The 15,594-nt window shown below is 36.3% G+C and overlaps 1 protein-coding gene across 3 annotated transcripts in view; it reads left to right on the top strand.

Annotated features, from left to right (window-relative positions):
• The window catches only part of ALCAM (activated leukocyte cell adhesion molecule), a 217,975-nt gene that overhangs the window by 164,394 nt on the left and 37,987 nt on the right, over nt 1-15,594 (top strand). For all 3 annotated transcript variants that reach the window (XM_045165394.1, XM_045165393.1, XM_045165391.1), the window contains exons 4-7: nt 6,281-6,345; nt 8,032-8,119; nt 8,582-8,764; nt 14,377-14,504. In XM_045165394.1, the coding sequence (XP_045021329.1) occupies nt 6,281-6,345; nt 8,032-8,119; nt 8,582-8,764; nt 14,377-14,504 (464 nt within the window). The remainder of the gene's footprint in view (nt 1-6,280; nt 6,346-8,031; nt 8,120-8,581; nt 8,765-14,376; nt 14,505-15,594) is intronic.

Raw genomic sequence — 15,594 nt, forward strand, 5'->3', positions numbered from 1 at the left:
GAATATTCTGTTGTTTTGTTGGATACAATTTCCTGTGATATGAAGTACTGTTAAATAAAAACTAGCCTGTGAACTTTTACTTTCACTGACATGTACAAATAAATGTTATGTGATAAATACTAATACATAGATACATAATATTGGGTTGGCCAGAAAGTTCATTGGGATTTTCTGTACAGTGTTATGGAAAAATTTGAACATTTTTGATATACATATTCATGCATATCAATGCATACATAAATATATATTAGGCTAAACCATATAAAATTGCCATTTTGATGTATAACAATAACAAAATGCAAGCAAGAGACCTAAGTTTTCTGTATATGTATATGTGTGTACACACACACATTCTGACCTTAAGCGCTTAATGCTTGTTAATTTACATTCTGAGAGTGTTCAAATGGTTTAGAAAATTTCCATAAAATAAATAAATTCACCACACTCTGAAGGTGTATGTGGAATCCATCAGGGGAAAAAGTAGAGTAGGATTGGAAGAAGAGAAAGTTGTAAAGAAGCTTGGCATAATTACTGTAGGTTACTTTGGCTAATGATACTATGTAGTTAATGTGAGGGTGCAAATAGCTCTGCAAATAAATGACTTGAGAAGTTCTAATTAAAATGTTTTATGTTTTAATATTTAAAATATCCCACCTTCATTACATCATAATATCTTAGAAATTACAGGGAGAAAAATAGGTCTCAAAGGTTTCAGAATGCCAGTCTTTTTTAATTAGGCAAGAAGGTCTTACTTTTCTGTTTTTTCCACTGTTTTCTGATAACTTGACAGCACCTAGAAATTATTAAAATAAACAGGGAAGAAAGAAACCCAGAGGGCCTTGCTATTACAGCAAGTAACCTTGAATTTTTCCTGTTTCTCTTATAATAGCCCATGCAACTAAGTAGGACGGTCCCTTAAGCATTTATATGGACTTCAAAGCTCCTTTGGGCTCACGACAAGGATTCAAAGAGTGCTTATACTATCAAAGAAGCCTTTGTTCTCCAGAAGAACCGTGTAAAAGCATATTACATGTTTCAGTTGATTACCTTTCAGCTTAGAAGGCACTTTCCAGAAACCATCAACTCAACTCAATTATTTTATGGATCAAACCAAGTACCAAGTGTTTCTCAGTTATGCCCCCTTCTAGTAAACACCCCAAATAATCTCCATCCTGTATTTGCCAAAGTCCCATGTATTTTTTTCTTTCCTTTTATTTCACTTTTGTGTTATTAGGAAGATGAATTTTGTACTGCTAGAAACACTTTTTCTAAAGAGAGAACCAAAATCTTTTAATTAGGCCATGATGTCATAAATATAAGTATACAGGAATGTACTGCAGTAGGTACAGAGATTAAGTCACATCACTCTAAAGATTATGTGTATTGATGTCATTGTCACATTTCTTGTTATTATGTTAAAATTACCAAATATCAAGACAAGCTACAAGAAAGTTGAGAAAATCCAGGTTGTTCCATTTTCAGAATACAGTTTTTAGAATATAATTTTTAAATGCTTAGAAATTCAGTTGGCTTAATTTGATAAAATTTGTAAGCTGCTTTGGAATACAGGGATATCTATGATTGTAAAAACAAACTCACACCCTGTATACCATCAGCTCCCGCTACCCCCCTTCTCTTTTGGATGTTGTTGAAAACAAAGTGATTCTCAGAAACAGAATTTGCATTCCAGGCTCTGGGCCAGGAAGAATTTAAATAGATGAGTTATACATTTTTGAAAATGGGGCTTTATACTAGAAACTGTGGGACCCTCCAAGTCCAATTAAATAAACAGCACAGCTCATGATAAAGAAAGAGTTTGCAAGAGCATATAGGTACTTTGCTTTTTTAAAAAATAATGAATTTACTTTGGATCATTATTTGTGAAGCAAACAGCAGCTGTGACATGGAGGCTTTCATTCTGTGCATGTACATATTGCAGTCACTTAAGAGTTACTAGGCTCATCAATCAGTCCTCTGTTTCCTTCTGTCGAGTCACCTAGCAACATGCATTGTGTACCACAGAATGAGTATGGTTAACGTGAGCTAATCCCAAATCAGCTTGCTGCAGAATGTCCGCCTCATAAGCAAAGTCAAACTGTTTTCGTTCAAACTAGAGGCCATGACTGATGACTTTATTACTCTGATGAAGGTTTGTTTATTCAGTTCTAAGGTATATCTCTCATGCAAGAAATCATGCTGGTAAAGCAGACCAAATCCAAAATAAGTTCGGTGCTTTGTCACCACTAATAAGGCATTTTTGTTTGTTTGGTAGTTAAATGGCACTAAAATCAGACTGTTTGCATTTAATGTACATTTGAAGTTAATAAAACTATCCCTTAGCAAGAGCAAACCTTTAAAAGTTCTCCCAAAGATTCATTGTTGTGATTGTGCAAAAGTCTTAGAGGTTGAATGCGTGCCCAGAGAGCCAAATGGCTGAATGGCTGTAGGTGGTATAATAGGAAAATCACTGAACTGGGCATTAGGAGATCTAGCTTTGTTAGATCTGCTACTAATTTCTGACCTTGGACAAGTGACTTCACCAGTCAGGGCAAGGGGTGCAAGTCTCTCTTCATCTGTAAGTGAGTACTTCAGATTAGGTGCTGATTTTCCCACTCTGTTTCTAGGATTCTCTTGAGGAGATAATGAATAAGGCTGAGGAAAATGAGGAGCTGCTTCTACTAGATTAACTAGAATTCTAGTCCCTCAATGTTTCAAAGTTTTTTCATGATATTTTGTTCAGGGGAAAAAAAATGAGAGAAGGGCTTGAGCACTAAAAAGCCTTTGAAAATCACAGTCTAGACTAATCTTCTGCACTGGTGTGTGTGGTGTTAAAAGGAAGACTATTTCTGTGACTTCGAGTCTGGTGTCTACCTGGACCAGCCAGCTCTTCTCCTAGTAATGGTTGACATCACAGTGTTATTTTAGAGCTTTCATTTGGACACTGAGCTCGATATTTATCAGAACTGAGCATCCCTCCTCCAACCCTCCCTGTGAAAATAATTCAACTTCAAATGCAAGTCACTTCTTTTTAATGAAAGAAGCAGAAAATAACCCTTTCAACAAATGAGATCTACCCTGTGTATTTCATTTTGAGCCTTTAAATGTAAAAAATAATACCTCTTCCCATCTCATAAGGAAAATAAACTATAATTTCATGCTCACGATGATTACTTAAAGTACATCAAGAGGTGATTGTCGAGAAAATACTGAGAGAAGCATCCTTGACTCACTGTAGCCAGTGCACCTGCCTCTTCTTACTCTCCTCCCATATCAAATTGAGCTGTCCTCTGTGTGGCTTTTGAGAATAACTCTAGTGCATTGTGGGTGATATAGAGTAGTTTTGTGTTCATCACTTCATCCTCACCTGGTTGTGAAACCCTTGACAAAATTATTTTAATAATGCTAATAAATTTGTGACATGACCTTTCCTTTCAATTCTATACTTAGTTATGAATCCATGAATCATATTAAGAGGTAATTCACATAAAGCTTTTTTAAACACTTTGGAATCAATATGCAATTTTGCTAAAATAGTACACATCCTCTTTTATGGTCCTCTAACCGATACTCATTGATTGTTATAAGCTAATATGAGAGAAAGTTACCTGCAAAATATGTATTTAATATGAAATGTTTGAAACAAAAGTTTGAGAAAATAACTCAAAGAAATGCAATTGGTATTAGCCTTACTTCCTCAGTATTCAATATGACTCTCTCTTCTAAATAGAAAAATGAACAACTGTACAAATAGAACTAAATTTTAAGTATCCTTTCATCAGGTTTCCCTGGGTTTGCTGCAACTTTCTTTTATTGAAATAATAAATTTTAGAGAATGTTTATGGAAACAAGCACACATGAACATGTGGAAAAGACCAACAGTTTTACCACACCAGTATTGACAGTTATACAGAGTTTATAAATTACAGTAGAGGAATATATTCTACATTAGAGGAAATATGTGTCTAACCGAGTTGTCATCTGATTTTCATGAACTAGACATTAGTGCAACCTAACAAAACTGCCCACCTGCACTTTCTATTAAAAATCTAATTTTTTAGAGGATCTTTTCAAATCTATATATATTCCAGGCATAGATAGTAACTGAAGAGGAAACAGAAAACTATTTGCTCTTTTTTTCATGTTAATCTTGACTTTTCATCAACCACATAAATTAATTTAATACCTTACCTCTTTTGAGCTCTGAGAGAGGTGTCATTGAGTAGCTGACTTTAGTTCCCAGAGAACTTTCACTTACTCAAACCCCAAGATTTTCATTCTGTTTAAATATTTTGGATGTAGCCCTATCGCAAAGGCATTGGACATTTGCCATAAAACATTGGATTCTGAACAAAATTTAAGGTTTTATCAATAACTCAAGTTGTAATTATGAGCTTTAATGATTGTATTTTAAAATAGTGACAAAATTAGGACTTGCTGATGTGTAGAAGGCTACGTATTTCCAAGAAATTGCTATTTATTTCGAGTATTTTTTCAGTTTTTCATAATTTTTGGTCACATTCTTAGCAATGAGGTAGCCAGGTCACTTCTTATTTGTGTTAATGTAATTGTTATTCTTTTCTATTTTTCTATCTTTCTTCTACTTTTTAATCTTTCTTATATTTTCTTTTCAATCTGTGCATTTAGAATATAGATAATTGGTCTTCAGGAAACTGTATCAAGAAAATTATATTTCTAGAATTAACAGTAGATAGTCCGGAGAAGGCAATGGCAACCCACTCCAGTACTCTTGCCTGGAAAATCCCATGGATGGAGGAGCCTGGTAGGCTGCAGTAAGTGGGGTTGCTAGGAGTCAGACATGATTGAGAGACTTCACTTTCACTTTTCACTTTCATGCATTAGAGAAGGAAATGGCAACCCACTCCAGTGTTCTTGCCTGGAGAATCCCAAGGACGGGGGAGCCTGGTGGGCTGCCGTCTGTGGGGTCACACAGAGTCGGACACGACTGAAGCGACTTAGCAGCAGCAGCAGGCCTCCTATAATTGAAGTGCAAGTTCAACACATAGGCAAATTCACTATTATTATTCATTGTTCTAATTTCTAATATAAAATAATTGCAAAGGGAAAATTAACTCTGGATATTAACTTGAAGAAGATTACATTATTTTTGCCTGGAATCTTGGTGATACCCATTTTGCTGTTCCAAAGACTTTTTGTCTTCTTTCATGTTTCCTATAATGGTCTGGTTAGGTAACATGTCTGATAACTGAATTCCAAACTGAATAATAATTATAGAAAAGCGAGTTTAGTTTGGTAGTAAAAGTACAGTGATGGTAGACAGTAAGATTATGGAAGAAAGGATAGCTGGTTGTCTTTGTCTATTTATTTGAGAATAGAATAGTTCTCCATGAAACTCATAAAAATCAATGACAATGTGAGGAAATATCCATTTTCTATAGACTAATTATTAGGCCAATTAATAAGTTAAAAAAATCCATCAGTGATAGACAACTAAAGGCTAGAATAAAATAAGTTTAAATAGTACCATGCTGATCCAATTTGTAATCAGTTTTTCCCAAAGCCTCTATTAGAATATATGCTTATAGAACTTCCTATATTGAAAATGCCTCTGTCCATTATCTTAGGTTCCAAATTTGAAAGATTTTCTCACATTTATAGTTTCATAATATAACTTCACTTAAAAGACAAGGTTTGAGATAATAGGAAACTTGAGTTTCTACATCCCTTAACCACTATATATTTCCCTTGATTTTAGAGCAGTGATTCTTAAACTACACTGTGCCCCAAAATCCCCAATGGAACTTGTTTTAAGAATAGATAGGTTTATAGGATTTCCCCTAGATATGATTCAGTTGGCCTGGTAGAGCTCAGAAATCTGTATTTTAAATAAGCGCCCCTGTGATTCAAATTCATGTGAACTCCAGTTTTCACCTAAAGAGTTGGAAATTATTAATAAGTATAAAGTGCACATGGTAATCAACTGCAGATAATATATCCTCTTTAATACATTAACCTCTGTTACCATCTAAACCATACTCACTGTTTATAAAGCATCCAGAAAATGTCACCAATATTTTATTCACAGGAGTAATAAGCATTTAAAATAATATTTAATGTAATAAAGCAAATATCTGGAATGGGTAGCTAACCAGATTTATTAATTATAGATTATATGGGAAAACTTTATTGTGTTGCTTATTTTTCTACTTTGAGTAAATTAATTATTTTTCTGTAAACCAAATCACAAATGTCCATTTTATTCTTCCACATACACTTAAAATATTTCTCTGTTTAACTTTAGAGCAACCATCTAAACCTGAAATTGTAAGCAAAGCCCCATTTCTTGAGACAGACAAGCTTAAAAAGGTAAGAACTTATTTTTGATTGATTGCCTTTCCTTAGCCTATTGTTGAATGCCTTTTCTTGTCCCCAGATGCCAGGACAAATTAGATAGACTTTGCTCTGTGGAGTTGCCAGTGTTCCAGGCACCAGTTAGAAAGTCTGCACAAGGTAGAAAGGAGACATAGAGGAAGATGTGGTTATTTCTGAAGGGAGGAGGGGGAGATGAGAGTTTCTTTTTAAAAAAAGCATGTCTTTCTTGTTTGAATGAACTGAATGTTTAATTAAGTCACGGTAGATGAGTACATTTTCTGCACACCACAGTCAGAAAGGGCTTTCCAACAATATGAAATAATACCATGTGAAAGGAAATGGCATGGTTGGGAAGCGCATTATTTGTACTGCTGGAATTTTGGGTGCTCAGCCAGTGGGCAAGAGAGTCCAGTAAGAAGTAAATCTCAAGGGTTAAGAGAGGCTGGATTCTGACAAACCTTCTGTCATGTATAATGTTTGGTCTCTATCTTACTGACAAACTATTGAAAAGTTGAAGTAAAGGTATAAGATCAGATTTGTACAATCATATTAGCAGAGATTTGAAGGAAAGACAAAACTGGATTTCCATATATGAGCACATCACTTGATTCATAATCTCATTTTTCACTAATTAGAATAGCCCAAATTTCCTTTATTGGAGGAAAAAGCAAGTTCAAAATTCTTTGAATCAGATTAAAGTTGACTGCATAATATTATTTGATAAACACTAAATATTAAAACGGAGAAGGCAATGGCACCCCACTCTAGTACTCTTGCCTGGAAAATCCCATGGATGGAGGAGCCTGGTAGGCTGCAGTCCATGGGGTCGCAAAGAGTCGGACACGACTGAGCGACTTCACTTTCACTTTTCACTTTCATGCATTGGAGAAGGAAATGGCAACTCACTCCAGTGTTCTTGCCTGTAGAATCCCAGGGACGGGGAGCCTGGTGGGCTGCCGTCTATGGGATCGCACAGAGTCGGACACGACTGAAGGGACTTAGCAGCAGCAGCAGCAAATATTAAAAACTGGAGTAGGAAATGACAACCTACTCCATTTCCAGTATTCTTGCCTGGAGAAGCCCATGGACAGAGGAGCCTGGTGGGCTACAGTCCACAGGATTGCAAAGAATTGTACGTGGCTGAGCATGTACGCACATGCACAGACACACACACACACACACACACACACACACACACACACACAAATATTAAAAACACATGTGAAGTACAGTGGTGAGGATTACAGTTCATTGTAAGTATATGTCATCTGAAATGTAGCATGAAGTTGGAGAGGCAGCCTCATTTTAACACCGTTAATGATTCTTTCAAATGCAGATCTATCAACCATGGCAATAGCCAGTGTTAATGCAGTTATATTATTTAGTTAACGTTAAAAATGAAGACTGTCAAAATGAACTGGGTAATGCTTTTAAATGAATGTGATTTTATTAATGGTGGCAGCATCTACTGCACATTTTAAAATGGGCCAGACTATAATTTTAAACACAAGACATTGTTTTTATGTAAGAGTGCATTCATTCAGTCCTTAGTTGGGACTTGTAAAATGAATGGGTCAAGAAATCATTGGAGTAACTCTGCATCCCTTGAGGAGTCTGGGGCTTTCAAATGGACAACCCATGATGGAACCAAGATTGTAAAATTTCCTCTCTATATTGCAGTTGGGTGAGTGCATTTCAAAAGACAGTTATCCAGATGGCAACATCACATGGTACAGGAATGGAAAAGTTCTGCAACCTCTTGAAGGAGGTGGGTAAGAAGTGGGCAATAAATTCAGGTGACCTGTTTTGCCTTTCTCTTGTCTAAGCATTCTTTAGTCTATCCTGAGTCTAAATGCATTGCCCTCTTTTGATTTATGACTCTATATTCTTTGTTACTTAAGTATCCATTAAATCAGTAAGGGATTTTTTAAAACCCGTCATTTTAGACCTTGTGCAGAAGAATCAAGAGCAGAGAAAATTATTTCTGTATGTGGCATGTTCTAGAAGTTAATTAAAGTGAGTGGGAGATAAAATTCCCAGGATTCTATTTCTGTCCATGTCTCTGATTCATGCTTTTGAAAAGACATCTACCTCGCTACATGTCAATTTTCCCTCCTGTTAAATGCAGTAAGAAGGACGAAACCACTTCTCAAAGTTGCTATGACAGTTAATTAAGGGCTGTGATTTTCCGATGAAAGATCCTACCATTAGTGTTCTTTATTTTCTTCAGCGGTGGTCATAATTTTTAGAAAGCAAATGGACTCAGTAACTCAGCTCTATACCATGACTTCATCCCTGGAGTACAAGACAACCAAGGCTGACATACAAATGCCATTCACCTGCTCTGTGACATATTATGGACCATCTGGCCAGAAAACACTTTACTCTGAACAAGCAGTTTTTGATATTTACTGTAAGTACCTCAATATAATTATACAATTTTAATGTATTAGAAAAAATATTCCAATGTTATTTTAAGTCCCAATTCATAAGCTCTTCGGAATCTATTTCCAAATTCCCATCCCTATTCCATAGTACCCAAGTAATATCTTCCTTTTTGTAAGACCTATAGAATAAATGCTCACCCATCTTATGATAGCTTTCAGTCTCTACTTTGTTATTTATTATCATCTCCTCTGTATTCTCTAACTTAGACTGATTTCTTCTGTTAATTCTCAACCCTGGTACATAGTCATGGATTTTGTAGGAGTTCGGAATGCCGCTGATGGTTTTCTGAATGAATGACAGATGAATAGAGACTTATGACTGATTGGTTTTCTAGATATGGAATTTCCATTTTAATAAAGAGAAAGATTTTAATAGTGCAATCAATTGCATAAGTTAGATAGGATGTTGAATTCCAAGGTATTTTGTTTAACTTTACACCACAGATTTTAAAACCTGGAATATTAGACTACAAAGGAACTTTCTTGATCATCTAAGTCCATTATTTTATTTAACAGCAAAATGAGACTCAGAGACTTGCCCTAAATTAGCTTTAGCAACTGGATTAGAATCCTTTTCTCCAATGCTATGTTCCTTCCTATAAGATGGAAGTCAAGATAATATGATTTAGAGCAAGGATGCTAGCTCAATCCAGTTTCATTGCTGTCAGTTACTATGTATTTCTAGAAAATAAGCTTAACTACTTTGTCTCAGTTTTCATATTTTGAAATAGGAAAAATATAATACTTAACTCATGGTGGTGTTATAGAGATTAAGTGAAATGAAAAATCTAAAATAGCACAATATGTAGCACATTAAATGCCTGTTAATAAGTACTATTATCATTTTTACCTAATAAGCATATAGACATATTTTTCAGGGAATGAAAAATATATAGACATATATTTCAGGGAATGATACAGAATATTTCACTATTTTTAATGAATTATAAATTCCCATAATACTGTCATATGTTGTAGAATAACCTAATACTTCTACATCTATTTGAGAGAAAGGGTAGAAATGCCCATTAAACCTTCAAAGAGTTTTATCTCAGCTACATTTCTATTTGGGTTCCATGAAGTGCAGAATCTTATATAAAGAGCAAAACTGAAATTCCACTTGCTCTAACCATCATGAGATGTTTTGCCTTAAACTTTGTAAACAAGTTTCAACTTGATTTAAAAGCAAGGATTGAGAGGATTTCATCATGTACAGCTTATCTAAAATCAAACTATTATTTCTGTATGTGGAAGTAGAACTCTGTTCAGAGATATTCAATTGGAAATAAACTGTCTTGGTGTAAGTACAGAAGTACAAAATAGGGAAGAACATCAAGATGAGTGAAAAGGATTGGAAAATTGGCTTAGAAAGAACAGAATCTATGTGAATATCAGGCATGGGGAAATAGATGGGCAGAAAAGTCCTTGGATGAATAAGAAAGAAATGATTTTACTGTGACTGGCTGTGCGGGACATATTTGGCAGAGCTTTTGAGAAGCCACAATGTATGCAGTGCTGGCCTTCACTGAGGAATCCAGAAGGGAAAGAGACACGTGTACCCCAATGTTCATCGCAGCACTGTTTATAATAGCCAGGACATGGAAGCAATCTAGATGTCTATCAGCAGATGAATGGATAAGAAAGCTAGTGGTACATATACACAATGGAGTATTATTCAGCCATTAAAAAGAATACATTTGAATCAGTTCTAATGAGGTGGATGAAACTGGAGCCTATTATACAGAGTGAAGTAAGCCAGAAAGAAAAACACCAATACAGTATACTAATGCATATATATGGAATTTAGAAAGATGATAACAATAACCCTGTGTACGAGACAGCAAAAGAGACACTGATGTATAGAACAGTCTTATGGACTCTGTGAGAGAGGGAGAGGGTGGGAAGATTTGGGAGAAAGGCATTGAAACATGTAAAATATCATGTATGAAACGAGTTGCCAGTCCAGCTTCGATGCACAATACTGGATGCTTGGGGCTGGTGCACTGGGACGACCCAGAGGGATGGAATGGGGAGGGAGGAGGGAGGAGGGTTCAGGATGGGGAACACATGTATACCTGTGGCAGATTCATTTTGATATTTGGCAAAACTAATACAGTTATGTAAAGTTTAAAAATAAAATAAAATTAAAAAAAAAAAAAAAAAAGCTAAGACCCAAAAGTGTTTAAGACATAGTCCTGACATTCAAGAGGTTTCTCCAGTAGAGAAGATATGTGCATCAGAAGGAAATTGTCAGTGCAAGGTTGCAACTGGTAAGTGCCACAGAGACTCAGTGAATAGTCCTGAGAGTTCAGGTGTGCAAGAATAATGATCCCCAGACATTATTGTGCATCAGAACCCCCTGAAGGGCTTGTGAGAATACAGACTACTGGACCTGGCTCTAGAGTTTCTCATCCAGTAGGTATGAGACCCTGGTTTGATTCCTGCATCAGGAAGATCCACTGGAGAAGGGAGAGGCTACCCATGCCAGTTTTCATGGGCTTCCCTGGTGGCTCAGCTGGTACTGCAATGAGGGACACCTAGGTTCGATCCCTGGGTTGGGAAGATCCCCTGGAGACGGGAACGGGTACTCACTCCAGTATTCTGGCCTAGAGAACCTCATGTACTGTATAGTCCCTGGGGTCGCAAAGAGCTGGACATGACTGAGTGATTTTCATTGCTCCAGGATGACTTCAGAGAAGAGAAAGAGGAACTAAATGAAAAGTACAGAAGTATACATTCAAGAAAAAGAAATGTGATCAATTCATCTTGAAAGTTTTATAGAATCTACCTCTTTCATCTGTGTATATCTGATTCACAGTATACCTCTTTCATCTGTGTGTATCTAATTGTGCCTTTTGACACTGCCTAAGATTATGCCACCATTCCTCATTGCTCATGGTATTTTTGTAACAGCTTCAAAAATAGTTCTCCTGTCTATTCACCCCAAACTTCCCTGCAAGCTGCTGCCAGAAATATCTTTCTAAAACACAAATGGGAACATGTTACTCCTGTGATGAAAACTCGTCAGCAACTCCCCAGATCTCTCAGGGTGATGTTTACATTCTCAATTTCAAAAATACCTTGAGTCTCCTATAGCCGTGGTCCTTTCCTTTCTCAACCTTCACCACTTCACTGCCTTCTGTAATCTGTTCTATTTTCCAGATCCCTCCTGTAGAATACTGTGTACATTCCTATTCATATGCTGTCATGCTGTCACCTTTATTATCCAGCAAACATCTTATTTTTCAAAACCTAGCTCCGGGGTCAGCTCCTACTAGAAGCTTCCTCATCTGGTGAATCTATAAGCTACCAATGATTGCTATGCTTATGCATCTTAGGCAGTTTTAATGTTGTTACAGTCTTAATTTATAAGTTTGATGTCATCATAAAAGAGTTTTATTTATGATGGACACTAAGGACAGGGAATTGCTGTTTTCAACTTTGTAACTCCAGCACTTAGTACTTGAACTAAACAAGTATTAACCAAATGAATGAACATAAGATAAATGGAGAGATGAGAAAAAGAAAAACTGAGTAGACCCTTTTGTTTATTATGTAGGGGTATATATGGAGTAATGAGATATATGATTCTTACCCAAAGTAAGTTCAAAGCAGTTGTGGATACCAGATTAAGAAATTTTTATTTCAATCTTTGTTTGTTGGGAATGCATGAAGACTTTTAAATATCATTGTAATAGTCAAAGCACTATTTCCAAAACTGATTTGGAGAAAATATGTATGAAGATGTAGAAAACAGAAAGGCTTATGGTGAGGAACTAAATGACGTTTAGTGGCAATGTTTCAGATGTAGATTAATTAGACCCTTCACCAGGGAAGTGTTGGGAGAAGAGAAGGGAAGAATCAGATGCAAAGTATAAGGATTAGTCATTAAGATTGGGTGATTGAGTGGATAAGAGAGGACAAAGGAGAAAGCTGGAGTAACTGGCAGACTGATGATTTACTAATAGAGTAAAATTCAAAGTCAAAGGGAGAGTATGAGATCATTAATTTTGTTGGACGCACATTAGCCAGAATCCAGAAAGCCACTGTTAAAACTCCAACGTGTTACATTAACCCCCTGATCTCAGTCTAGGTCTTCAACTCTCCAGTACAGAGCAGAGCCTATTGAAGAAGGGATACAGACAAGCAGGGTTAAAATAAAGCAGAAAGTAAGATCGATTATGATTCCTAGCTGTTCTGGTGTCAGCTTTGGTCAGAGATATGCTGCAGTGACGTGAGACAGACCAAACCAGGCAGAGAAGGGCCATGTGAATGAGTGAGGGAGGCCTAGAAATGGAAGACCAGTGGGGGACAAACTTTATTTACTTCCCACTGTACTGAGAACTGGTCAGGGAATTACCTCAGGCAAATTCAGAAAAATGAACAAGTATACTAAGTCAATTACTGTTTAGCCTCAGAACCTTCTGGGCAAATATTCAGAAATGCCCAAGCATGAGAAAAGTCAGAGGCAATCTATAACAACCCTTCTAGGTTTCTTTTTTTTTTTTTTTTTTTTTCTGCCTGTAATCTTAGAAAGGCAAGTAAATGATTGCAAGAGATAGAAGAAAAAACAGCTATACTACTTATTCATCTCACTTTATTAGCTAATAGCAAAGTAAGTCTTCATAGATGGATTATTTTTAGTGCTGCCAGTTTGGAAATATAGACACATGCCTCAGTAGTTATTTAGCCTTGTGGAAAAGGCTCTCTAAAATAAACCTTTACATTATATGATTTCAAAATTCATTGTTCATTGTATTACCAGCTACATAACAAGTGAATATATTAGAAAATGGGTCATTTATAACTGCCAACACCGCCTCCTTTGATTTCCTGTTGGGTAGATATGGTCCACTGTGCATCCAGCTTTTAATTCCTTTAGCATTCTACTGTTGAGCAGTAGCCTTGACCAAAGAATACCCTTTAGCCCTATTTTCTCCTTAAAAATGACCGAAATGGAATTTAAGGTTGCATCTTGGCTCCAATGAACAGAAAAGAATTACAATACATTCACAGTTCTGTTGATTGTATTATATTAAGGGTCTTGCTCTGTTTATGGGATTCATCTTTCTGAAAGCAAATCTGCTCTCCTGCAGACCAAAAATCTTCCTGGTATTATTTGGCTCATGTCCCTTTTTATTTAATATAAGATATTATTGTGTAATATGAGTGTGGGGGTGCCTGATAGTTTTAGCTCTTTTTCTAGCAATCTTTCCAAACTGTAAGATATGTGTAATATAGTTAAATGTCCTTATAATGAGATTATACAATGAGATTGTTCCTACTGGTCTTTTACACATAAAATAATTATGGTCATTCCTATTTCAGGTAAAGACATTTTGCTAAGAAGAAATTGATTTTTATGTAACAGAGCTTCTTTGTAGTTTGCTCTAACCAAGATTAGTACTTGTTATAGCAAGTAGCTATTAACTTCAGTCCTTCTATAAAAAGATACATTTAAGTAATTACCATTACTAGCTTCTTGAGAAAATTGTGTATAATTTAGTCACTTACATTATATGTACAAAGTAATTTGGTACTTGATGAAATGGTTAACTTGTGTTTGTGACTCTTGCAGATCCTACAGAGCAGGTGACAATACAAGTGCTGCCATCAAAAAATGCCATCAAAGAAGGGGACAATATCACTCTTAAATGCTTGGGGAATGGTAACCCTCCTCCTGAGGAGTTTTTGTTTTACTTACCAGTAAGTGATTCAGGATTTTTACTTGAGCTAGACGGCTATCATTCTGTCCTATTGTTCGGCAGTTGGCTGACATTAAGAATTGTATGTTCTTGGGCAGCTTAAGTGAGAAAGGATGTTATTCTTAGAGACAACGGACACCTGTGGAATGTCCTTTAAAAGTTTTTTGGCAATTGCCAGTGTTCTTGCCTTTTTTTATTCAATGTTAAGTGGAATCAGGGACAAAGAGGAGAAGACCTGATCATAGGAAACCATAATGGTAGAAACTCAAAGTCTCATCATCCAAATAAACTAAAAGAATCTGCTCTTCATAAGCAGACAAATATAAAATGTAGAATGATGATAGCAAATGGTTTGATGTGGATTCTAAATCCACACAGAGGGTGTTCCTGAACACATCCAATATAAGGACACTTGTGTTGCCCGTTATATTTAGCTTGATAGAGGAAAGCAATGGGCTATATCTTGCCATCATACATGGTCATGAAGAGCCATTTTCTTAACTTTTATCAGTATTGGAACTGAAAGAAGTGACATCTAGAGGATAATATGGCTGTGTTCTAGATGTCATAGTGCTGTGGAGCCAGACTAGGTGAGAGCTACGTCTGAGGACATTTGCTCGCTCTCCCATAGCCTTCTCAGGTTTGTGTTTGACAAAACATTGCTTTGGGAGAAGCATATGCAACTCTTACTGTGTTTACTGCAGTAAGGGGTCTGTTCATAATGCCACCCACTGCAGTAATGCTTAAGACTATCAACCACAGATTACTCAGAAGACAAGTATAAGTGATTTCTTTTTACTTTAAGGAGCTTTCCTAGTGGCTCAGATGAAAAGAATCTACGTGCAATGCAGGAGACCCAGGTTCAATTCCTGGGTCAAGATCCCCTGGAGAAGGGAAAGTCAACCCACTCTAGTATTCTTGCCTGGAATATGGGCAGAGGAACCTGGTAGCCTACAGTCCATGGGATCGCCAAGAGTTGGACACGATGGAGCGACTAAACACTTTTCACTTTCACCTTTATACTTAAATGTTGACAGATGATTCTATGTATCCTAATAAATTGACATAGTGTTTTTGTCTGATATGCAAAT

Source organism: Bubalus bubalis, chromosome 1, assembly GCF_019923935.1.
Source record: "Bubalus bubalis isolate 160015118507 breed Murrah chromosome 1, NDDB_SH_1, whole genome shotgun sequence".
In the NCBI taxonomy this organism is placed as follows: Eukaryota; Metazoa; Chordata; class Mammalia; order Artiodactyla; family Bovidae; genus Bubalus; species Bubalus bubalis.